Source organism: Thalassophryne amazonica, chromosome 1 (genome assembly GCF_902500255.1).
Source record: "Thalassophryne amazonica chromosome 1, fThaAma1.1, whole genome shotgun sequence".
NCBI classification, from domain to species: Eukaryota; Metazoa; Chordata; class Actinopteri; order Batrachoidiformes; family Batrachoididae; genus Thalassophryne; species Thalassophryne amazonica.
Window position 1 is genome coordinate 136896056 of NC_047103.1, and position 26987 is coordinate 136923042.

Consider the following 26987-nt stretch of genomic DNA (forward strand, 5'->3'; position numbering starts at 1 on the left):
CATCACCTTCCACCTGCTGTTTACTCATCCCAAGTCCACCAACACCTTCCCCAATTCCAAGGCGGAACTAGCCTTTTAAATGCCAGAGGTCACCTGCTGGTTCCTCTTAGGACACTGCAGTTCTCCCTTGTAACTTACACTCAACAAAAATATAAACGCAACACTTTTGGTTTTGCTCCCATTTTGTATGAGATGAACTCAAAGATCTAAAACCTTTTCCACATACACAATATCACCATTTCCCTCAAATATTGTTCACAAACTAGTCTAAATCTGTGATAGTGAGCACTTCTCCTTTGCTGAGATAATCTATCCATCCCACCTCACAGGTGTGCCATACCAAGATGCTGATTAGACACCATGATTAGTGCACAGGTGTGCCTTAGACTGTCCACAATAAAAGGCCACTCTGAAAGGTGCAGTTTTGTTTTATTGGGGGGGGATACCAGTCAGTATCTGGTGTGACCACCATTTGCCTCATGCAGTGCAACACATCTCCTTCGCATAGAGTTGATCAGGTTGTCAATTGTGGCCTGTGGAATGTTGGTCCACTCCTCTTCAATGGCTGTGCGAAGTTGCTGGATATTGGCAGGAACTGGTACACGCTGTCGTATACGCCGGTCCAGAGCATCCCAAACATGCTCAATGGGTGACATGTCGGGTGAGTATGCCGGCCATGCAAGAACTGGGACATTTTCAGCTTCCAAGAATTGTGTACAGATCCTTGCAACATGGGGCCGTGCATTATCCTGCTGCAACATGAGGTGATGTTCTTGGATGTATGGCACAACAATGGGCCTCAGGATCTCATCACGGTATCTCTGTGCATTCAAAATGCCATCAATAAAATGCACCTGTGTTCTTCATCCATAACAGACGCCTGCCCATACCATAACCCCACCGCCACCATGGGCCACTCGATCCACAACACTGACATCAGAAAACCGCTCACCCATACGACGCCACGCACGCTGTCTGCCATCTGCCCTGGACAGTGTGAACCGGGATTCATCCATGAAGAGAACACCTCTCCAACGTGCCAAACGCCAGCGAATGTGAGCATTTGCCCACTCAAGTTGGTTACGACGACGAACTGGAGTCAGGTCGAGACCCCGAAGAAGATGACGAGCATGCAGATGAGCTTCCCTGAGACGAGAGAGTTTGTGCAGAAATTCTTTGGTTATGCAAACCGATTGTTTCAGCAGCTGTCCGAGTGGCTGGTCTCAGACGATCTTGGAGGTGAACATGCTGGATGTGGAGGTCCTGGGCTGGTGTGGTTACACGTGGTCTGCGGTTGTGAGGCTGGTTGGATGTACTGCCAAATTCTCTGAAACGCCTTTGGAGACGGCTTATGGTAGAGAAATGAACATTCAATACACGAGCAACAGCTCTGGTTGACATTCCTGCTGTCAGCATGCCAATTGCATGCTCCCTCAAATCTTGCGACATCTGTGGCATTGTGCTGTGTGATAAAACTGCAGAGTGGCCTTTTATTGTGGGCAGTCTAAGGCACACCTGTGCACTAATCATGGTGTCTAATCAGCATCTTGATATGGCACACCTGTGAGGTGGGATGGATTATCTCAGCAAAGGAGAAGTGCTCACTATCACAGATTTAGACTGGTTTGTGAACAATATTTGAGGGAAATGGTGATATTGTGTATGTGGAAAAAGTTTTAGATCTTTGAGTTCATCTCATACAAAATGGGAGCAAAACCAAAAGTGTTGCGTTTATATTTTTGTTGAGTGTATTACTGCACCTTAAAAACATTTTCTCTTTTCTTTTTCTTAGACAGAGTGCAGTAATCCCTTTTTCTTACAATTTCTGTCTGTGTGGTGATTTTATCATCTTTTTCGGTCTTCCTGCTAGAGGTGGGTGATACCAGGAATTTTTGTTGTGTGTGGGCCGCCAGAAGAGGAGGTACTGCTGGCCCACCACCAGTGGGCGCCCTGCCTGAAGTGCGGGCTTCAGGCACGAGAGGGCGCTGCCGCCACGGACACAGCCGGGGGTGACAGCTGTCACTCATCTCTTGACAGCTGTCACCCATCTACTCAACATCATCTCACTCCATAAAGACCAGACGTCATCTCCACCTCGTTGCCGAGATATCGTACTTCATTGGAGGTAATGTACTCAGCCGTTTGTGTTTTACACATCAATCTGTATATTGTGAGTCTTTGCAGGAGTACCTGTTATCCTCTGTCTGCGGGAGCTGATTGAGTGCTGGACTGCACTCTTTTCCCCTGAGGAATCACTGCGGTACTCTGCAGCATATTGAGTGAGAGGTGGAGGTGGCATTCCCACCATTGTTGTTACGGGGTGTACACACACCCACACTTGACTGTCTTTGTTCTCGCCAGCAGTACCAGATCCGACAGTCGGGGACGGTGATCACCTGGGAATTTGGGACTTGGTGGCTCCAGTATTCACCAGGTTCGGTGGCGGCGGAAATCGTGTGGTTCCGGCTCTTCTCAGGACGGACGTCTTCTATCCTCGAGCCTGCCCACACGTCACCTTTGTGGATTGACTGTAATCATATTCTGAGATTGTCTGTATGTTCGTTGTGCTCCTTCACAACATTAAATTGTTAATTTTTGGCTCATCTATTGACCGTTCATTTGCGCCCCCTGTTGTGGGTCCGTGTCACTACACTATCACAACACATTTTGGTATTGATCCAATACAGAGTAAATACAGGCCCAGTATCGCCGATACTGATACCAATACCAATACTTTTTCACATTTAAGCTTCATAGATCCAAAGGATCCAAAAGACCTAGGATAGAATTTCGCCAAACATTGTACGTGACAACAAAATACTTTATTATCACAATCAACAGTTTTGTTTAAAAAATATCACTCAACACAACTTAAAACAAAATCTCCTGAGGTAGAGGGCTGACAAACCGCAATACAAGGGTGCACTGCTCCATGTTGTGTGACACAGACAGAGAGTAGACTTTGATGAATCTGCGTGTGCAGCAGTCAGTGCGTGCAGGAGAGAAAAAAAGATTATCAATCTTTTTACATGAGGATCGTTCAATATCAATACCAGTGTTGGTATCGATATTATTGATATCAGGATCGATCCGCCCACCTCTACTTCCTACAGTTTGTGCTGCAGGAACTTGTTCCACAACCTCCAGAGGAACTGTGACTGTCCCACAGTTCTCAGATTCCTTTTTCTGAGGTTTGGTTTCCTCAGCCAGTCCAAAATCAAAAACAAACTCATCAGCAGAAGCATCATTTTGTAGATTACCTTCCACATTCACATTCTATTTCTTTTTGTTTTCTAAGAGCTGGTTAACATGCCTTTTTACACATGCGCCAGTCACAGATACTAGGCAAGTCACCAGATGAAGGACTTGGGTAATCTCTCCAGTCACCCATTTCTCTCCTCCCCTGTAGTTTCTACCAAGAACACCTTGTCCTGAGCCTGCCCTTATTCTTGGACTCTTCCTGTGCCAATTGATTTTGGACCACTTCTGAAAAATTTATTTTTACCAAAGACAACCATGTTTGAACCTGTCTTTTCAAAAACAGTTCACCTGGAGTTTTTCTAGTTGCCATGTGGTACATTTCTGTAATCAAACAAAGTTTGCAACACAGTGGTGCGGTGACTGACCACCGAGTGCTTTGCTTTTTGCCAAAGACCTCTTGAAATTTTGCACCAACCGTCAGCCAATGCGTTTGATGCTGGATGGTATGCTGGAGTTTGATGTGTTTGACCACATTCAATTTTAGGGCCCTGTCCCACTGGGGAGAGGATTAATTGCGCATGAATTGAGTATGCAAAGTACAGGCATTCGTTGTCGTCCACAACAAAAATGGACAAAAATGACAAATGTCCCAGTATGAATTACGGATATATTAATAATATATAGAAAATATATGATGAACAATCACGGTTATATAACGCATGTAGTGAGGAAACTGATCCGACACATTGAGATTTTCACGGCAGTATTACGGGTGTATTATGAATCTGCATCTGCATTGCGGTCATGAAAGAAGCTCACTCGGTTCGTCGGTTCGGCATCACTATTCACACCAACAATACAGCCTCTGGAGCATTTGCTGGACTTGGACAAGTTGATCACAAAGTCAATGTTCATTTTGTCATGCGAGGGTTAACTGTTCATGAGTTTGGGGAGCGGGAGGGGGGAAGCCACTCGGGTGTGAGACGGTGTTTTTCTTTCTTTTTTTTTTTTGAGAGTGTCACAGAAAACAGACTTCAGCGTGAGTTGTGGCTAAACAGCAACTCGTCCTTTTGTTGGTGTTAAATAAAAGTCCTGGATTGCAGCAGCTATTACGCCTTTGTGGATTTACACAGCTGGACCAGCACTGACTGGCAGGTATGTCGCTTTCTTTTACTTTGGGTTTACGTGACGTGTTTGTTATGCATTCACAGATTGTCCGCCATTCAGCTGCAAAGCGGATGTAATAAAAACACTTTCTTCGTGGCCAATCTGTATGCATTTGCTACAGCATATTTTAGTTTGTGATGTGGACATGATAGGCACGATATATATCTGTTTTACACACTGTCCCGGTCTGCCGCCAAGCTGCAAATCCCCGTCAGTTGCGGATATCAGCGGTTAACAGCAGATATACAGCGCATAGAGTGAGTATGTATTGTGTATGAATTGAGTATATATGGAGTATGTAAGGCGGATATTATCTGCATCCAGATTTTTGAACAGCTCAAAAATCCTGGCTGCGGACATGCGTGCCTCTGCGGATGATCACGGGCATGTTCAGATGACGGCCAACTCATACAGGCATGTTACACGGATATTGCGGATGTTTGGCGAATATGGGCCAATTTTGTGCGCAATCCATACACAAATCCTCCTAAACGCCAGTGGAACAGGGCCCTTAGGAATGTCTCAGAGTCACTTGAAATGAATTGAGGTCCATTATCAGTTACCACATCTTTAGGTAACTCAAATCAAATCAATTTCATTTATATAGCACCAAATCACAACAAACAGTTGCCCCAAGGCGCTTCATACTGCAAGGCAAAGCCATACAATAATTACAGAAAAACCCCAACTGTCAAAACGACCCCGTGAGCAAGCACTTGGCGACAGTGGGAAGGAAAAACTCCCTTTTAACAGGAAGAAACCTCCAGCAGAACCAGGCTCAGGGAGGGGCAGTCTTCTGCTGGGACTGGTTGGGGCTGAGGGAGAGAACCAGGAAAAAGACATGCTGTGGAGGGGAGCAGAGATCAATCACTAATGATTAAATGCAGAGTGGTGCATACAGAGCAAAAAGAGAAAGAAACACTCAGTGCATCATGGGAACCCTAACCCATAGGAACTAAGATATGGTTCAGGGTCACCTGATCCAGCCCTAACTATAAGCTTTAGCGAAAAGGAAAGTTTTAAGCCTAATCTTAAAAGTAGAGAGGGTGTCTGTCTCCCTGATCTGAATTGGGAGCTGGTTCCAGGAGGAGGAGAGGAGCCTGAAAGCTGAAGGCTCTGCCTCCCATTCTACTCTTACAAACCCTAGGAACTACAAGTAAGCCTGCAGTCTGAGAGCGAAGCACTCTATTGGGGTGATATGGTACTATGAGGTCCCTAAGATAAGATGGGACCTGATTATTCAAACCCTTATAAGTAAGAAGAAGAATTTTAAATTATATTCTAGAATTAACAGGAAGCCAATGAAGAGAGGCCAATATGGGTGAGATATGCTCTCTCCTTCTAGTCCCCGTCAGTACTCTAGCTGCAGCATTTTTAATTAACTGAAGGCTTTTCAGGGAACTTTTAGGACAACCTGATAATAATGAATTACAATAGTCCAGCCTACAGGAAATAAATGCATGAATTAGTTTTTCAGCATCACTCTGAGACAAGACCTTTCTAATTTTAGAGATATTGCGCAAATGCAAAAAAGCAGTCCTACATATTTGTTTAATATGCGCATTGAATGACATATCCTGATCAAAAATGACTCCAAGATTTCTCACAGTATTACTAGAGGTCAGGGTAATGCCATCCAGAGTAAGGATCTGGTTAGACACCATGTTTCTAAGATTTGTGGGGCCAAGTACAATAACTTCAGTTTTATCTGAGTTTAAAAGCAGGAAATTAGAGGTCATCCATGTCTTTATGTCTGTAAGACAATCCTGCAGTTTAGCTAATTGGTGTGTGTCCTCTGGCTTCATGGATAGATAAAGCTGAGTATCATCTGCGTAACAATGAAAATTTAAGCAATGCTGTCTAATAATACTGCCTAAGGGAAGCATGTATAAAGTGAATAAAATTGGTCCTAGCACAGAACCTTGTGGAACTCCATAATTAACCTTAGTCTGTGAAGAAGATTCCCCATTTACATGAACAAATTGTAATCTATTAGATAAATATGATTCAAACCACCACAGTGCAGTGCCTTTAATACCTATGGCATGCTCTAATCTCTGTAATAAAATTTTATGGTCAACAGTATCAAAAGCAGCACTGAGGTCTAACAGAACAAGCACAGAGATGAGTCCACTGTCTGAGGCCATAAGAAGATCATTTGTAACCTTCACTAATGCTATTTCTGTACTATGATGAATTCTAAACCCTGACTGAAACTCTTCAAATAGACCATTCCTCTGCAGATGATCAGTTAGCTGTTTTACAACTACCCTTTCAAGAATTTTTGAGAGAAAAGGAAGGTTGGAGATTGGCCTATAATTAGCTAAAATAGCTGGGTCAAGTGATGGCTTTTTAAGTAATGGTTTAATTACTGCCACCTTAAAAGCCTGTGGTACATAGCCAACTAATAAAGACAGATTGATCATATTTAAGATCGAAGCATTAATTAATGATAGGTCTTCCTTGAGCAGCCTGGTAGGAATGGGGTCTAATAGACATGTTGATGGTTTGGAGGAAGTAACTAATGAAAATAACTCAGACGGAACAATCGGAGAGAAAGAGTCTAACCAAATACCGGCATCACTGAAAGCAGCCAAAGAGAACGATGTTGTGTGTTGGGGGGTGTGGCTGGATGTTTTGGTGTTCTTTTCTTTTCTTTGCTCCTCAGGTGGCATGGAAACTGATTTGTCTGTGGAGAAGGTGCTGGCTGAAGAATCCTCACCCTCATCAACATCATGTGAAGCACCTGTGACTGGTGCTCACATGCAACCTTAAAGACTTTCAGCTGAAGCAGATAATTGGATGGCGTTCTGCTTTTAAGGCATGTGTGATTCAAGCAGAACTGCCGGGAACTCGACCTTGTGATGTTCGTTTGTGAGACGCTGAGGACCGCACCTGGGTTTGACACATCGAGCCCGTGGAGCAAGGAAGGGTGAGGACACATGCTGTCAGCACACATTAAAGGTAATTAAGTATTTGACTAATTGTTGATAGTAACTTGGTGTTTTGTTACACAGTATACTTGAATTGTGATGAGAATTGTGCAGTTTGCTTCTCACTGCTGTGGCATGCAGGATAAGTGATCCTCCACTTGTTGTGAGAAGCTGCTCATTTGCATAAAGATAAAAGTACAGACCTGAATGTGTTGCTGATAGCGTGTGTCTTTTGAAAGACGTTGTAACTGCTGACTTACCTCACATCTTCTTTGCTTCACAGAGAGTCAGTTTGTCGTGTCCACCTGGGGGGTGTTTGGTGGTAGTGGGTCCAGGAGCGCCGGACTTCTCTCCTTGCGGGCGCTGGAGAGTGTGCCAACAGTCACTCCTCCAGAAGGACGTTGGTTTTGGTTTTGTACATTTTATTTAGGCACAGGTGAAAAATAAATTGTTTTTGTTGTTGGAACCGCTTTCTGGTTATTTTTAGCGCTGGGTTCTGTCTGACGCAGGTTCGCTCCTCAATCCGCGTCGACACATAACAGTAGTTCCCGGCCATTCCATAATGGACCCAGCGGCAGAAGCGGTTCCTTTTGTCGAAAAAGTTCAAGAACACTTGGAGAACATACGGGAGCAATTACAGCATCTCGCGAACCAAATTAAACAGACGCCCGTGTTACGGAGCTTGCAGCGCAAGCCGTTCTGCTTCCTGCTGCTCCAGCTGCGGCACTATCGATACCGGTGCCGATAACGCCGTCACCCACAGGTTGGAATGCCGCAGTTTTACGAGGCGTATTTGTAGATGGGTTGGGTGAGTCATTGAAAGACGAGCTGGTAGTCCGTGACGAGCCAAACGAATTAGATGAGCTAATATCGTTGGTGATTCGTCTAGATGATCGGATGAAGGAGCGTGGACACAAGAGAGGACGCCCATCAGAGCGGGTTTTTTCGTCTCGGGGCTTTCCCCGACACAGATCTGGGCCGCCTCTTCTTTGCCCCACTGAGCCTCCTCCGACGGGACCTCTGGCTCCTCCTGTTGACGAGCCCATGCAGCTCGGACGAGCAGAGATTACTGTATTGCCCCGACATGTAAACGTCAAGAGAAATAATGGTGACGTGTCTCCAAGTGTTCCGGGACAGGCAACATAACACATAAAAAAAAAAAAATCTAGCACGGGTAAATGTTTTTTTCCTTAAATAGGGGTTATAATTGTATGGGGAGTCAGAGGCGTATCTGGTGGAGTGACTGTTAGGCGGTTGGAAGTCCGCCTGAGCTCACGTCATTATTAATTTTTTATGTGTTTTTAGGTATTTTCTGTTTGGGTTGTTGGGTCGTTTTATTTTGTTTTTTATTTCTCTACATCCCTAACCCCAACCTCACTTGCCCCAAGACCGTTTGTCTTGTGGGTGGTGGGGTGGTGCAGGTTGGTCACGCTGAGCATTCTCAGAAGACCTCTGCACCTAGGGGGGGGTGTTAGAGGCGTTTTTTTTTGGTTTGGTTAGGGCCCGGTTCCACTCCAGCCTCGGTGAGCCTTTGTACCGTTCGTCATTGGTGTTGCCGGGGTGTGGTGCAGCGGAGACTTACCTCAGTCGGAGGGGTGGGCCGATCTGTTGCCGTTCGCCATTTCGGTAGTTCCACCCCTCCCGAGAGGCTGGGGTATGGTCGAGTTGGGGCACCGGACGTATTTCCGGTTCTCTGCTGCGCCTTGGGGTTGGAGCTGGGTTAGTTTTTTTCTGTTCCCTTCTCCGGCTTGATATTTTGAGCCGTTCGCCAAAATTGAGCCGCCGAAGGCTCTGGGAGGGACCTGGGGTCTTTCGAGGTGCCGGGGAGGGTAACAGGGTTTACAGTCGTTTTATATCCCCCCGGGGTTGTTTTTGGTAGTCCTCCGGGGGTTGATGTTTGATTTTGTTCTGTTTCCTTCCGGGTTCCACCTCCAGGGTTGATGGGACGGTCCTCTGGGGGGTAATTGTCTTGGGGCCAACTGGCCAAGTGTGACCGGGTCTGGGGTTCCGGGGTTGTGGGGAGGGTACCTCCTGGGGTTGATGGTACGGTCCCCTGGGGGGCGCCGTTTTGCTCCATGTATACCTGGAGACCTGTGTGGGATCATGGTTCTGGCTGTTCCTCCTGGAACTGGCGATGAAGGCCTTCTGGGGGGGGTTGGACTCTGCAGGTCATTCTGGGGGGGTTGTTTGTTATTTTTCTTTTATGCATTTCTGTTTGTATTGTGTTTGTGGGGCTGTGTTGGGTTTTGGCGTTTGGGAGTTTTTCTTTTCTTCCCGGGGTTTGATGGGATGGTCCCCTGGGGAGGTTTTGGGTGGGTTTTATGTTTTTTTTCTGTGTGTTGGAGTGTATTGGGGTATGTTTTGGGGCTTTGTTGATTCCAGCCGGCCTTCCAGCTGCGGTGCCTGTCCTGCTGTCTGTGGTGGACCTTGGGAGCATGGTGCTGTCTACTTCCTGACGTGGACCCTGGAGGGAGGTGCTGTTCTCGGGTCTGGTCTGTTCGGTCGCCGGGAGGCTTCCCGTTGATGGGGGGGTACTGTTGTGTGTTGGGGGGTGTGGCTGGATGTTTTGGTGTTCTTTTCTTTTCTTTGCTCCTCAGGTGGCATGGAAACTGATTTGTCTGTGGAGAAGGTGCTGGCTGAAGAATCCTCACCCTCATCAACATCATGTGAAGCACCTGTGACTGGTGCTCACATGCAACCTTAAAGATTTCAGCTGAAGCAGATAATTGGATGGCGTTCTGCTTTTAAGGCATGTGTGATTCAAGCAGAACTGCCGGGAACTCGACCTTGTGATGTTCGTTTGTGAGACGCTGAGGACCGCACCTGGGTTTGACACATCGAGCCCGTGGAGCAAGGAAGGGTGAGGACACATGCTGTCAGCACACATTAAAGGTAATTAAGTATTTGACTAATTGTTGATAGTAACTTGGTGTTTTGTTACACAGTATACTTGAATTGTGATGAGAATTGTGCAGTTTGCTTCTCACTGCTGTGGCATGCAGGATAAGTGATCCTCCACTTGTTGTGAGAAGCTGCTCATTTGCATAAAGATAAAAAGTACAGACCTGAATGTGTTGCTGATAGCGTGTGTCTTTTGAAAGACGTTGTAACTGCTGACTTACCTCACATCTTCTTTGCTTCACAGAGAGTCAGTTTGTCGTGTCCACCTGGGGGGTGTTTGTCTGGTGGTAGTGGGTCCAGGAGCGCCGGACTTCTCTCCTTGTGGGCGCTGGAGAGCGTGCCAACAGTCACTCCTCCAGAAGGACGTTGGTTTTGGTTTTGTACATTTTATTTAGGCACAGGTGAAAAATAAATTGTTTTTGTTGTTGGAACCGCTTTCTGGTTATTTTTAGCGCTGGGTTCTGTCTGACGCAGGTTCGCTCCTCAATCCGCGTCGACACATAACAGAACGATATGTCTTTGGGATGGTTATGAGTAATTTTTTCTCTAATAGTTAAAATTTTATTAGCAAAGAAAGTCATGAAGTCATTACTAGTTAAAGGAATACTCAGCTCAATAGAGCTCTGACTCTTTGTCAGCCTGGCTACAGTGGTGAAAAGAAACCTGGGGTTCTTATTTTCTTCAATTAGTGATGAGCAGTAAGATGTCCTAGCTTTACGGAGGGCTTATTTATAGAGCAACAGACTCTTTTTTCAGGCTAAGTGAAGATCTTCTAAATTAGTGAGATGCCATTTCCTCTCCAACTTACGGGTTATCTGCTTTAAGCTGCGAGTTTGTGAGTTATACCACGGAGTCAGGCACTTCTGATTTAAGGCTCTCTTTTTCAGAGGAGCTACAGCATCCAAAGTTGTCCTCAATGAGGATATAAAACTATTGACGAGATAATCTATCTCACTCACAGAGTTTGGGTAGCTACTCTGCCCTGTGTTGGTATATGGCATTGGAGAACATAAAGAAGGAATCATATCCTTAAACCTAGTTACAGCGCTTTCTGAAAGACTTCTACTGTAATGAAACTTATTCCCCACTACTGGGTAGTCCATCAGAGTAAATGTAAATGTTATTAAGAAATGATCAGACAGAAGGGGGTTTTCAGGGAATACTGTTAAGTCTTCAATTTCCATACCATAAGTCAGAACAAGATCTAAGGTATGATTAAAGTGGTGGGTGGACTCATTTACATTTTGAGCAAAGCCAGTCGAGTCTAACAATAGATTAAATGCAGTGTTGAGGCTGTCATTCTTAGCATCTGTGTGGATGTTAAAATCGCCCACTATAATTATCTTATCTGAGCTAAGCACTAAGTCAGACAAAAGGTCCAAAAATTCACAGAGAAACTCACAGTAACGACCAGGAAGACGATAGATAACAACAAATAAAACTGGTTTTTGGGACTTCCAATTTGGATGGACAAGACTAAGAGACAAGCTTTCAAATGAATTAAAGCTCTGTCTGGGTTTTTGATTAATTAATAAGCTGGAGTGGAAGATTGCTGCTAATCCTCCACCTCGGCCCTTGCTACGAGCATTCTGGCAGTTAGTGTGACTCAGGGGTGTTCACTCATTTAAACTAACATATTCATCCTGCTGTAACCAGGTTTCTGTAAGGCAGAATAAATCAATATGTTGATCCATTATTATATCATTTACTAACAGGGACTTAGAAGAGAGAGATCTAATGTTTAATAGACCACATTTAACTGTTTTAGTCTGTGGTGCAGTTGAAGGTGCTATATTATTTTTTCTTTTTGAATTTTTATGCTTAAATAGATTTTTACTGGTTGTTGGTGGTCTGGGAGCAGGCACCGTCTCTACGGGGATGGGGTAATGAGGGGATGGCAGTGGGAGAGAAGCTGCAGAGAGGTGTGTAAGACTACAACTCTGCTTCCTGGTCCCAACCCTGGATAGTCACGGTTTGGAGGATTTAAGAAAATTGGCCAGATTTCTAGAAATGAGAGCTGCTCCATCCAAAGTGGGATGGATGCCGTCTCTCCTAACAAGACCAGGTTTTCCCCAGAAGCTTTGCCAATTATCTATGAAGCCCACCTCATTTCTCAACTCATAAGCAGCAAACAATTTTCTCAAAACTTTGATGGTTTTGCACATTGTAGTAGCTGACATTGGGACAGTCTCTGGCCATCTTGCATATGGATCAGTCAATACCAGAAACATATGACCCTTTGATTCTGCAATATCCAAGTGTATTTGCCGTGCACTTGATGCCCATTTCCAAGTATGCAATTTCCAAATATGCACTGGTGCTTTATCAGGTGTAATATGCTGATATTTGCAGACTTCACATTGATTCACTTCCATTTCAATGTCCTCATTCAAAGAAGGCCACCACATTAAGCTGCTACCCACAGACTTTATTTTGACCATTCCCCAGTGGCTGTCATGTAGCTCTACTAGTAACCTATCTGTCAGAATATCTGGGATGATCAGTTGGCATCCCTAGATTAAACAATCACTTTCTCCAGTTAGATCAAATTTTCTCCTCAAATATGACTGAATGTTTTCATCAGACACTTGTTTTGAACATCCTGACAAAACAAACGTATTTACTTTGGCCATTGTAGGATCTTTTGCAGTTTCACTTGCATTCTGCTGAGCTGTGATTAGCAGAATGCCAGGTATGAAACTTGAAACACCGTATTTGACCTTGGAACGTTGTCATCCTCAATTGGCAATCTGGACAATGCGTCTGTATTTCCATGCTGTTCAGAAGGTTTGTACCGTATCTCATAGGAATAGACAGCTAAAATTAAAAACCATGTCTGTATTCTAGCAGCTGCCAAGAATGGAACTCCCATTTTTGCACCTAAGATTTCAACAATGTCTTGTGATTTGTAATCAACGTAAATTTGCATCCAAACAAATAGTCATTAAATTTAATTACTCCAACAACTAATACTAAGGCTTCCTTTTCAATTTGAGAATAGCTTTTTTTCAGCTTTTGTTAGCACAAAGCAAAAGCAATAGGTTTCTCACTTCCGTCTGACATTTTGTGAGAAATCATTGCACCCACTCCTATGGGTGATGCATCACATGCCAAAATCAACTGCAGATCAGGGTTGTAGTGAACTAAAACTTTCTTTGAAATTAGAAGTCTTTTAGGTTCTTTGAAAAGTCTGAAACTTGACTCTGACCACTCACATTTGGCATCTTTCTATAGCAACCCTGTCACTGGTGCTATCGCTGTTGACACATTCAGTTGTGATTTTTCAATATTTTCAGAACTTCTTCCAAATTTCGCAAGTATTGCTCATGGTCCTTTCCTGTAATCAATATGCTATCCAAATAATATATGACACCGTCTAAATGTTGCAATACTTGATCCATTAGCTTTTGAAATATAGGTGGTTCGCTTGCCACTCCATAAGAGAGTCTGTTTACTTTGTACAACCCCTTGTGCTTATTCATTGTCAGGAACTTTTTTAATCCTCATCTCACTCAACTTGTTGATATCTTGTGACAGGTCCAATTTTGTAAATCTGTTACCACCTGCCAGTTTTGTGAACAAGTCCTGTGGCTTTGAAATTGGGTATTCATCGACCTCTAACCAAGGGTTTATAGAAACTTTGTAATCACCACAATTCCTGACAGAATTACCCACCTTGGGAAATTCTGTCAGGAATTTAAGTGTGGGTGAGGTCCACTCACTGTCTACTTTACGTTTACTTTTACTCCAGTTATTTTATTTAACTGACCTTCCATAGCATCCTTCATCACATAAGGTGCAGGTCAAGGTTTGCAAAACTTTGGAATGGCACCAGGTGCAACCTGTAGTTTGGCGTTGATGCCTCATACTTTCCCCAGTTTCGTATCAAACACTTCTGAGTACCTCCCACAGAATTCCTCAACACTTTCTGGTACCACTTTCTTGACAAAAGGCCAGTTTAACTGTAGTCTTAGAATCTACTCCCTTCCCAAAATAGCGGGACTCCCTTCCCAAAAGAACAGGACCAATTACTCATTTCACAACATATAAGATCAATGAATGAGTGTTACCTTTACACTTAACTGACACTTGAAGGAGCCCTTTAACCTGCAAGTTCATTACTGTAGGTCTTCAATTCAATTCAAAATTAGTTGGTACCATTTTAAACTTTGAAAATCTGCTTTTGTACCTCTTTTCAGATATAACAGAAACTGAAGCCCGTGTATCCAGCTCTACATTCTTTTCTATATTCTGCTTTACATTCAGATACACAAACTATGGTTTTGTTTCACCACCTGTTTTCACTTCAGATAAACTCATATCACTGTCCTTTCTATGTCAGAAGCGATGCTTCGAGCCGTGTTTTTCAGGTGAGGTTTGGAGATTGTGTATCCTTGTTTAACCCTCTGGGGTATGAGGGCATTTTTTGGACAGTTCACTGGTATAAATGTTTTATTATTGCTGTTAACAGCTGTCCCTGCATCCCACAATCAAGTTTGATGACTCTTTTTTCAGGACAACCTGTGCTTTCCTAATATATATGCGTTTGTTGTGTTTTATAAGTGCAGTAAAGGTTTACAATCAAAAATAAGAAAGAAAAATGAAAGCGGAAAATAATTTTCCACACACATTTATTCAAACACACAGCAAACTGTAATAAACAACTGTTTTGACACTTTATAAAGGTAATTTGAGGTCTTGTGTGAAAGACTGTACAACAAAAAGGTTCAAACAATAAACACAAATGCACATTTTGAACAATATATACAAAATGGTCAATGCGGTTTTTTTTTTTTTTTTTGTCTTCATCTCAAAGCAATTTCTGTCTGCTGTTACACAAAGGTTACAACACAAACTTCTACTTCTATTGTGTTTTGGACTGTTCTGTGCTGCTCCTAAAGCAGCTTTCATCAAACTTTGGCCCATTTTGGCTCCTAAAGGTGCGTTTACACATAAGCAAGATGCGTTACGAATGTCATTTTTCTGTCATTCGTGACACATTCCTGACATTCTTAATGTGACTTAACGCATCTGAATATGTTTCTTAATAGTGCATGTTGGTGCGTGATATTCTTGATATTCGTGGAGCATGTTTTTGCCTGTCAAAAAATATTCCACGAATGTCACACACCATCCTCATTTCGTCTCACGTCGTGGAGGTCGCAACTGAGTGTACTGATCCGTCTTGATGAGTATTGATCCTTAATAGAACGTGACATCGTTCGTAGTGGTTCCTGTGATGGTTCTTGGAGCCCAAACTGTCACGCGTTATTACGAAGTGACACAGAAACTGTCAAGTTTTGACACGACTTGTAACACGGCGTCACTGTGTGCCACGGCGAATCAGTTTTCTGTCACGTGCGCACAATTAAACTCGGCTCCAAATGTCAGTCCGCAGTTCCTGCTGAAGCTCCTCAGGACGCTCCTGCAGGTGTTCCACCTGATGTTGTAACCGATGAGCGGGAGAATGAGTCTGAGCAACCAGAGGAGTGAGAGGAGACTCACATGCTGCCTGACATCTCTGCACGTCCTCCAGTCCGGCGGAGGAAGAAGCGTGCGCACAATTAAACCCTGCTGCACCGCATTCAGTTTGATTGCTGACACCTAAAAGTCAAATTTCAGTGCTCTTCAGCGCGCTCCTGCAGGTGTTCCACCTGCTGCATGCACCTGATGTTTGGGAAAATGCACGAGACGAGAGCCGCATGAAGCCACACATCTGGCGCTGTCCTCCTCCTCCTCTCTGCACCACTCCATGGCACAGAGCCTAACTACGCATGCAGTCACAAAGTTCTTCTGAAAAACTGGAGCGATCTGAATTCACTTGGATGAATATGGGTGTGTGTGTGGAGACAATTCACCTCGTTCACAACGTGACAGAACTTAACGATGCTCTGTTACGCGCAATAGCGCGTGATAGTGTGTAACAACGCAGAACACTATTCTTGACCATGCGTAATGGTTCCTGATAATTCTCCGGCACGTGCCATTAATCGTAATGCGTGGTAACAGGTTGCAGCAGTTCCTGAGGACACCTGACGCCTCTGCCCCGAATCATCACATTCGTGATCAGCAAACAAGAATGTGTACTTTGTGGCATTCATGACTTGTCGACGTTATGTGTAAACGCAGCATTACAGTCTGAGGAGCGGCCCTCCCCCTCGCTCCATTGATATGGTAAACAGTGCTTTATGCAGAGAAAGCAACAAAGTTATCCAGTAACATTCACATGCAAACTAGTGGAGCAATCCTGATAGTTACAAACTTTGTCTGAGCATGTGAGATTGTCATCAGAGGCTCTCTATCTGCTCAAAGATGGCCGATGGCTGGCTCGAAAGTCTGCGGAGTTTCTATCTCATATCATTAAAAAGTTATTTATAATTTAATAAAGCTTGGTCTTAGCCATCGTATACGACAGCGTCGTCCCCAGAGGGTTAACCTGGACCTTTGAAGCAGTCTGTAGATGTTGGTCTGGCGCTCCCTTCCATTCAGAGTTGTTGACATACTCAGATTGCATTGTCAGCTCCACCTCTCACTGGATGTCGCTCCTCCTTCTCTTCGCAGTGTTGAATTCATGTCTCCTTTCTGCAGCACGCTTTTCCTCAGATGGCTCCTCTGAAACGTGCAGCTCCTCCCTTTGTGGGCTGTCACCATGGGCAGATTCTTCCTCTGGTGGGCTTTCAGTCTCTGTTCTCTTCAGATGACTGGCATTCAGCCTGGCTCTGCCCTTCTTCCCCGCTGAATTTTGCACCATTTTGTCTTGTCGTTTAATGCATGCACGTTCAAAATGGACATATTTCAGACATCCTCTGCATTGTGCATTTTTATAACAACAGTTCTCTGGGATATATCCACTTTGTTTACATCTGAAGCACGGCTGGCTCTGTTTTCCTTCCATAAAACAGCTTTAGGGCCCCTTCACACATAATACGAAGTTGGGCAAAAGAAGCAGGAGCTGGCAGAAAAAGAGCAAAGAAAAAAAAAAAAAAAAAAAACGATTTGGCGAACAGCAAAAAAAAATCCGCCTGTTGTCATGAGGGACACACGGTCGGAAAGGCATGAACAATCCCGCAGCGACAGTTTCATGCACACTCGTGCAAAAATCATGCTGTCTTATCAGAATCTTGCTATGCCACACCTGTGAGCTGGGATGGATTATCTTGGCAAACATGAACAAAGATTTAGACAGATTTGTGAACAATATTTGAGAGAAATAGGTCCTTTTTTTTTTACTTTTTATTTGTGCTTTTTCAAATGATTACAAAGACCTAACATTAGAACTTAATCTGTGGGGTTCTATCAAAAAGGAAAAACAAGATTATGCAGTAGACAGAGTTTTATAATCAATCCACTTTGACCATCGTTTCTCAAATTTACCAGCTTTCAACCTCAGACATTCATTCATCCATTCATTCATCTTCTACCGCTTAGTCCAATTAAAAGTAGGGCCCATCTTGGAGCCTATCCAAGCAGTCATAGAGCGCAAGGCGGGGTACACCCAGGACAGGACGCCAGTCTGTCGCAGGGCCACAAATAGACAAACAAACACAGACACACCCACACACACACACCTACGAACAATTTAAAAATTCCAATCCACCTAACCCGCAAGTCTTTGGATGTGGGAGGAAACCGGAGCACCCGGAGGAAACCCATGCAAACACGGGGAGAAAATGCAAACTCCACACAGAAAGGCCACGGGAATTGAACCCACGACCTTCCTGCTGTGATGCAACAGTGCTAACCACTAAGCCACCCTGTTGCCCCAACCTCAGACAGTGAGTAATTTTTTTCTATCAAATAAATTTCCTTGATTATGTCAATCCACTGTTGTATTTCCAGTGGGTTGCTTTTTAACTAATTCCTTGTTATAACTTTTTTGCTGGCCACAAGCATAATTTTAAACAAATAGAAGTCTTCAGTTTGAATAATTCTTCAAGTAGCAAAAATGTTGCATTTGTATTTTTGTTCAATGGGCATATTTTTACATATCGTATCACTCAGTGTCCTTAATGCTTTTGATGAGGTGATGTGCTGATGTCTGATGTGTGTTTTACATGCTGTTCATACCATTCTGTGCAGAATAAATATGCCATCAGTTCGGCTGAACTGGAACTCCAGTGTCATCATCCCTGAACATAACACAATGCAGAGCGGTAGCAAGGGTGTGACCAAAGTGCTGACCACTCCGGCTACACAAAGATACAATATTGGGTAGAAATAATTGTGCAGTATAGCGGCAGCACAAATTACAGCCTCAACTGGCCTACTGGCCAAGAAGAAAGACAAAAAAAAAAAAAAGTAGAACACCGTGCTCATAGAGTGCAAATTCCCACCAACACTAGTTTCCAATTCCACAAAATTTTACCTTGGGAAAAATTTTCAAGCATGTTAGAAGTGGTAAATTAGAAGTGATCACATGTCAGGCATATGTATTTAGTATGTGCACTTGAATCAAAGTTTTTTGTGGGTTTTTTTTTAGTTTTTTTTTTTTTTTTTTTACTTTTTTGGTTTCTGAATTCTTTTTCAAATAATTTTCACAAAACAATATGTGTGATGTACAATTTGTCATTGCTTTTTGGCACTTGGTTTCCGACTGATTACTGGAAGATAGACAAACAGGCATAAAATTGGAACCTCTATCCAGTTTTGGTAGTGCAGGTACTTGTAAATCTGTAACAGAAAAGGCACTGATGAGGCACTGTTGACTAAGATACATTACAAAATTAGCATGTTGGGATCCACGGGCTCTAGATTGGATTGTGTTTATAAAATAGGCAGCTGACATTTTTCAAGGGTGGTAATAAATTGCACAAGGTTTCTAAAATGAGTTGGAATGGTGTGTGATTCTATAATGTTTTCAGAACCTTAGACCACAACAGTTTTTTGAAGAAGAACTCAACCCTTTTATTTCCTTTTAATTATCTAATTGTTTAATGTTAATTTACTGTCTTAATGAGCTGTCTCTGAGAAAATCATGCAGGTAGCAATGTAGGTGTCCCAATGGCCCATCTTGGATTTTGATTAAATTTTCCCCAAAGTAAAAGTAACCCCATAGCTCTACTCCATATGTCTGACAACATATAAATTGATACGGATGGGTCTTAAGTCTAGACTTAAAAGTCTCCACAGAATCCAACTGCCTTATTTGTGCAATGGAGATCATTCCACAGAGCAGGAGCACGATAAGAGAAAGCTCTGTAACCTGCAGACTTTTTATTTACCCTAGGAACACAAAGAAGTCCTGCACCCTGTGAACGCAAGGCCGAGCTGGTACATAGGGCTCAACCAGGTCAGCCAGGTAGGGAGGTGCCAGTCCGTGAACAGTATTATAGGCCAGTAACAGAGCCTTAAAATCCAATCTCACAGAAACAGGAATCCAATGAAGGGATGCCAGAATGGGTGGAATATGGTCAAATTTTCTGCTTTGTGTCAAAAGTCTGGCAGCAGCATTTTGAACCAACTGAAGACCCCTAATGCTGGACTGCAGTAAACCACAAAATAGAGCATTGCAATAGTCCAATCTGGAAGAGATAAATGCATGAATAAGAGTCTCAGCATAAGCCATAGACAGGATGGGACAAATCTTTGCAATATTTCGCAGATCGAAGAAAGCAGCCCTTGTAATGTCTCTAATGTGGAGGTCAAAGGACAACATAGGATTAAAAATTACCCCAAGGTTTGTCACTTTGTCCATATGATGTATAACACACGGACCTAAGCTAAGCGCTAGCTGGTCAAATTGATACAGATGTCTCGCTGGACCAAGAACCATCATTTTAGTTTTATCAGAGTTTAGTAGGAAGTTACTAGACATCTCGCTTCTCACTGATGCAAGGCAATCGTCTCAAGATTTTACGTGAATGAGATTACCAACAGTTATCGGCATGTACAACTCAGTATCATCAGCAAAGCAATGAAAGGCAATCCCAAAATGCTGCAGAATATGCCCAAGGGGTGCTAGATAAGTGGAGAAAAGCAGGGGGCCCAGGATGGATCCCTGTGAAACCCCAAATTTCATGTCACTAAGGTTAGAGGTAGTGTTATTGTACAAAACACGGTGAGAACGACTGGACAAGAATGAAGTCAACCATGCAAGGGCACTTCCAGTAATCCCAAAATGATTCTCCAGCCTCCGGAGTAAAATATGATGATCCACAGTATCAAACGCAGCACTAAGCTCGAACAAGACCAAAACCAAAGTGGTGTCTGAGTCCATTGCTCACAGAAAGTCATTCACTACTTTAGTAAGTGTTGTCTCTGTGGAGTGATATTTTCTAAAAGTAATGACTCTAAAAAATTATTTTCAGTAAGGTGGTCTACTAGCTGCCATGAAACCACCTTTTCCAGAATTGTGGAGCAAAATGATAGATTTGAAATTGGCCTATAATTTTTCAATACACCAGGGTCAAGATTAGATTTCTTAAGCAATGGTTTAATCACTGCAGATTTGAAACATTTAGGAACAGATCCAGAGGTTAGTAAGAGATTAACAATTTCCGACACAGTCAGCCCAAGAATGGGTCATAGATCCTTAAGCAGTTTTGTTGGTATATGATCAAATAAGCAGGTTGTGCTTTTTGTAGACATCACGAGTTTTGTCAGCGCATCTTGTGAAATACTATGAAATTCTGTAAATCTGGGTAACACCTCAGTGGTTGCACCCACCTCCATAGCAGGGTGTAGTGACTGGGCCACGCGTCGTCTCCAGCAGCGTCTCAGACAAAGGATTTCAGCCGAGAGAGCTGGACCAGTGCTCACTCAAAGCCTGCCCACAGGCGAATGACGTCACCGACAAGCGTGAAAAAACTCACGCATGCGCACGAGGGTTCAAGCATGTCTGGTGTAATCGCACGTTATTCAAATCCATATAGTTTTTTTTTTTTATAAAACTGCCGGTTAGTTTTCTAATAGACCTCGTATATTGCAGCAGATAAGAGAATATTTAGAGTGGAATCCTGCAAATGGTGATACAAGCATCAAATTTGGCACAAATAATCCATAGACATTAACTCTAAAAAAATGAATGGCCATTTGAATTTTCATTAGGCAGCCAGGTAGGGGTCAACTGAAGAATTACACAGGGGTCAAAATCAGGAGTGGGCAACTTGTTCCAGAAAGGGCCAAGAGGGTGCAGGTTTTCCTTGCAGCCATTGACTCCACCAGGTGATTTCACTGATTAATATCACTTTGAGCAGATGGAATCAGTTAATCAGTGAAAGAGTAGGTTTCTTGATAAAACCTACTGTAGGTTTTATCAAGTTTTAGAGATTTACTTTCAGTTTGATTTTGAGAAAGATAATTTTAGAAATTTTAATGTGACTCACTGATTTGAAAATGCAGGTCTTTCAACCACAAGTGTGGTGCTGTGACATGTCAATCATCTGTGTCCAATCAGATTTCAGGAGAGTCCAGTGAAACCCTGGCCTCCGCTCTAGCTCCACCCATGCCAGGAAGTGTTTTACATTTGAACATTTCCTGTTACACTGTGACTGATAAATTGGCACTTCCTGTTTGAGTGTGAGCTTGCCACCGAGTTCCCGTGAGATTCCTTGGGATCTCGTCTGTCAATCCAGGAAGTGTTTGACATTTGAACATTTTCTGTTTTACTGTGGATTTGAAAATTGGCACTTCCTGTTTAGGACGCCTTGTACCATGAGTGAACGTCACGCCGCTGTGCGACACTTCGCTCATATAATGATAATATTTCAAAAAAATGGAGGTTTTCAGTCCTCGGAATTCCAGACAGCTTCCAACTCCTGCACATCCAACTAGATGTCTTCACCAAAACACGTCTAAAATTCGGTGAGCTTTTAACCAAAATTATCACAATATTTCAGCTCGGTAAGAATGGTCTCTGCCACGCCCTGCAATCTCTATGCTGAAGGACTGATGAAGCTCTGCGCCGGGAATTTTAAGACCACTGGGATGAACTGCGGAGTCCAGAGTTTTGTCATGAGTCGGTCAAAGTGTCCGGTATAAAAGTATTAATTTAATGGCTCCAGACACTCGTGATTTTTTTTTTTGGCTAGGATGGTCAATCTGACACCCGTAGCCGAGTTTCTGTCTGTAAGTTTTGAGCACCTTCAGAAGTAAATGAGCCACAGCGACTTTAATCGTCTTCAGAAATTCTGCCGTCCGGCTGGTCTCCAATGAAGGATGTGGCATATTTCTCACCCCGCATAGAGTCTTGTACCACCGGTGTAGAAGCCGGCGAGGAAGGAGACCCATCACCCCAGCCTGGCTTGAGTGGTACTGACTGGGGTGATCGAACCCCGCACAGTCCCGTGAAGCCTCCTGCTGCTCCTGATCCAGTCCTCCACCACGACCGGCAGACTGCCCGCAGCAAAGTCATGCCCCACACAGGCTCCCCATCAGTGGATGAATGATTGTGAGGAGTCAACCATGGATGTTCCGTGGCCCCGGAAAGGTCGACAGTTGACTCCCACACCAGTCTTAAAAACTGGGAGTCACTTTCTTCACACCCGCAGTCACAGGACAGGTCAGGATCGATCGCAGAGTGTGCGGAGTTCATGCTAGTTTGATGTCGGCTGTTTAAAGGAGTTTTGATGCGCTGCTGTTTATAGGGGTGTCTGTAGAGTGGGAGGAGCCGCGAATTAGTTTTTTAAGAAAAAAGAGAGGCAAGGTTTTCCTAACCTCAATCACATCCCGCCAGGCCAGACACCTCGTAAAAAGGGTGTTAATCTTTTCCCTGCAGGTGGTTAGCAGTTCACACCAGGCTTCTGCCGATGCTGTCATGGAGGTAGAGCGACCACAATTAATACGCTCCAATTTGATCTCCCCCTCCGAACCGTTCTCAGAACCTTCTCGCTGGAAGGCCACTCTGTATGTCAGCCCATGATGACTGAGCCACGTTGTCTGAAAATGGCGTTTTTCTTTTCAGGTGTTTGGTCACCCCGTGGTGTGGGGCTGACGATGTCTTTGATCCATGTCTCAGCCGCTGTAGAAAACATGCCCCAGTCCGTGGAGGTGAGTGGAACTCTGGGAGTGCTACATCTAGGTATATCCCCAGCCGGTAACATAAACAACCCTACTGTGAACCGGTACGGGTGGGACATGAAGGAGAGTTGTTCAGGAACCTCAAGAATCATGGTCAGCTCGTCTTCCGGCAGTGGTACGCTCAAACAGCTAACGTACAGCCGTGCTTTTTTCAGGGCACGCGCTCCATTGGCAGTCGAAGTAACATTCACCCACGTCTCTGTCAGGTAGCGGAGGATCGGTGTGTGGCCAGCCATGTTGACTGCTTCATGTCAGCGGTGGATTTGAAGAGGGATTTTTAAACCCTGTCTTTGAGCAGACTCGCCACAGGGGAGCTGAGTTTCTTCAAAGAACCTCCGTTCCCAACTGTATCTGGTTTTATGGTGGACACCATAAAACACACATAATCATTGATCAAGAAATTTAGTGTGACGGTCAGCAGATGTGTTCCTTCGCACCATGAACGGATCCGAGGGAGACAGCTGGAGACGTATATTTTCTCAAGGAAATTGGACCTCATAAAAATATTGCTTCAAATGATGACCTCTCTGTAATACCTAAGAACTGTAACACTCACCTGGTTTGTCAAAAACATTGTAAAAGACCTGTGGCTTTTTGCACTAAACAGACCCGTCTTCACACGTCTTGAGTTCTGTTGTTTTTCTGCTAGCAGTAAAAGAGTCAAAACCCACCCCCCTGCTGTGACATTCTGCATCTAAACACACACATCAACCTAAAACATAAAAACAGCTGCAGGCTCTCCATCAGGCAGGTGAAACATCACCCATCGCCTTTTGTGCTAAACACCCCCACATACACACACACACATACACGTACACACTTTTAAGATGCAAATATCCCCAGCCCTGTTGTGACAATCTGATCTTCAGATATAAGCAGGCTCCTGTTTCACTGACAGAGTTCTGTTAATGCACGAAAAGACTATTTCTTTTATTACTTCAAAAAAAGACTTTTATTTTAACAATGACTATAATTACTTCATAAATATTCACGTTTAATTATCAACCACTATTTTATTAACCATTAGCAGGACACTCTGTTGTGCAGCTGAAAGGCATCCTGTTGTGATGTCATCTGTGTATGAGGTTTTTATTAGTTTCCGTCATCCGTGTACGTGCTTTCTTGCCGATTATCTGTCCTTAAGTGTTCTGCGTTTGTACTGGTCTCTGTGTGCGTGTGTTCGGACACGCCCCCTGGACTGTCAGTGGTGTCTGTGGGTTTTGTCTCAGTCCTCCCTCTTCCTGTGTGCATACGTGCATGTGTTGTGCATTAGATATTTGGTCCTCTGTCATGTCTTAGCTGTCTCCTTTGTAGTTGATATGCCTGTGTCCTGTGTGTGTGTGTGTGTGTGTGTGTGTGTGTGTGTGTGTGTGTGTGTGTGTGTGTGTGTTGTGTGTGTGTGTGTGTGTGTGTGTGTGTGTGTGTTGGCTTGTTCGTGTCTCATTTCTATGTGGGCGTGTATGTGGGCGTGTGCTCCCATAGTCTGTCATGATTCTGTTGTCTGTTTCCAGCCAATTATGTGTGGATATATGGTTTGGTCCAGTCTTTGTCTCCCCCGGTTGTGAGTCTTTATATCTTGTGTTTTAATCCTATGTTTATTCCTTCACTCCCTCCTTCCAGTGGTTATGTCTGTCATGTCCTCCACCATTCTGCGTTATTGCATGTGTCTATGTCCGTCCTTGCTTGCTGTAAGTGTGTCTCTGCTTTATGTTGTCATTTTGTTATTCATGGTTCTTTCAGTTTTTGTGGTGCAGGTGGATTATGTATTTTTACTTTGTTCATCTCTGGTTGTGGTGTTTTTCTAGAAGTCCAGTCAGCGTGTCGGGTTGTTAATTTCCAGTGTTGAGTTACTCACTGTTTACTGTCTTCATGCTTTGTTTCTGCCTCCATCTTCTGTTCAGTTCACGTTATTACATGTTCGTTTTGATTAATAGCAGCTGTTCACTTTTTCCCAGGTGTTACTCGTTAGTCAGTTAATTTAAATCTTCTCTGTTTGCTCGTCTCTGGGAGTCAATTGCATTTGTCTGTCATAGTCCTGTGCTGAGTGGTATATAATCACTGAATTCTTGGTAGTGAGTTTTTCTGGGATTTTTAATGGTTAGATTTTGTGAGCAGTTATTTCCTTGGGTTTCTGAATATTTATCTTTACACCTTTTGTTGTTGGATTTTCTCCTTACCCTGTCTTTGGAGTTAAATTACATTTTGTTGAACCATTACCACACCAGCTGTTTTTGGAATCCCTCACCCAGAGTTGGTTTAGTCTGTATTTTTGTTGTGACACTTACCTGTTCCTGAGTTGAACTAAACTGTCTGTAAATAAATCTCTGACTTTAAATGCACCTTTGAGTCTCGGCTGTCTGCATATCGGAGATCTTCCTTTATTGGTTCCAGGCTCTAAATTGTAACACATCCAGCCTTCAGGGACACTCTGTTGTGCAGCAAAGAAGCAACATTAACCCTCCTTACTGTATTAAAGAAATCCTCACATACTTACAGTAAAGATACGGTTATTTTTTTAATTGTTCTTAAATTCAAGAATTAAAAATATAAAAAGATATTAAAATATTAGATGCATGTGGGAGGGGCAGGGGAGGGGGTGGGGTTTGGAGGTGGGGCTTGGGAGTGGGGGAGGGAAGCCATAAAACCATAAACATTATGGTTTTATGGCCCCATTTTTTTAATGGTTTTATGGCTCTGTTTTATGGTTTTATGGCATTATTATGGTTTTATGGACGTTTTGACAAGTTGTGTTCTTCTTTTCTCTCTTTTAACCTATGACCTTAAAAACTGAATTAGCTCATGCCTGTTGGATTGGAATCTTCAGTAAAAATTTCTTAAAGATGTATGGAAACTTGTGGGCTCCAGGCTGTTCACAAGCAAACAATCAAACAAACAGAGGTGAAAACATAACCTCCTCCAACTTCGTTGGCAGAGGGAATGAATAAAAAATTTACATACCTCCAAATAATGGGCAGATGTTCCTCCAGGCGCTGACCCCCCCCAGGCTGGTGTACTGTCCAAGCGAGGTCTCCAAGAGGAACAGAGGGATGCCACACAACACCAGGAACAACAAGTAGGGCACAAAGAATACACCTGGGACAAACACATAGAAGATTACCTTCATTCCTGTCATCCAAACAGTCTCTGTAACTGAACATGACGTCCAACTAAACTAACCAAGATCTAGAGAAGTGTAGGTCAGTATAACTGCAATGTTTCCCTCATCTGTCAGTTTTAATAAGGCTGTTCAATCTGTTTAGCTACAACTTTGTTGCGACTCCTGCCTGCTGTACCTCCTCCATTCTTGTAGCAGAGGTAAGGGAACCTCCAGACGTTGCCCAAGGCCAATGATCTGCCCTGCCGCAGCCAGGAGGAACTCAGCTTACTCGCCCACTGGCCCCTGGAATGCAGACCCTCTTTGGTGGCTTCTGTATAGTTCAGGAGCTTCTGTTGGTGTGACTTTTTCAGCAGGAGGTCCCCCTGCTGTAGAGGCTGTTCCTCAGCTGTCATGGGTTGTGGTGGAGACACGCATACACCACTGGGAAGAGACCAAATAAGAGAGCAAAATGAAGATGGGGAACAAGAAACTACAGGGGAGTAGAAATACAGCATGCAGTGATGACAGAAAAAGAAGCAAATGTGAAGAGAAAATTATTACAAAAATAAACACAGTACCTTCCTCACGCCAGGGAATGTAGGCATATTAGGGCCACTTTTTTGATTGGCCCAGGGCCTGGCCTGCCCTGAGAAAGCTTACATGATTTTTCT

The 26987-nt window shown here is 43.6% G+C and overlaps 1 protein-coding gene across 1 annotated transcript in view; it reads right to left on the reverse strand.

Moving 5' to 3' along the window:
• LOC117514733 (sodium- and chloride-dependent GABA transporter 2-like) overlaps nucleotides 1-26758 on the reverse strand; it is a 254710-nt gene extending 227952 nt beyond the window's left edge. The window contains exons 1-2 of the mRNA XM_034175296.1: nucleotides 26513-26758; nucleotides 26178-26312 (exon numbers count right to left, since the gene is read on the reverse strand). Of these exons, the coding sequence (XP_034031187.1) occupies nucleotides 26178-26312; nucleotides 26513-26729 (352 nt within the window). The 5' untranslated portion in view covers nucleotides 26730-26758. The remainder of the gene's footprint in view (nucleotides 1-26177; nucleotides 26313-26512) is intronic.
• Between the last annotated feature and the right edge of the window lie 229 nt (nucleotides 26759-26987).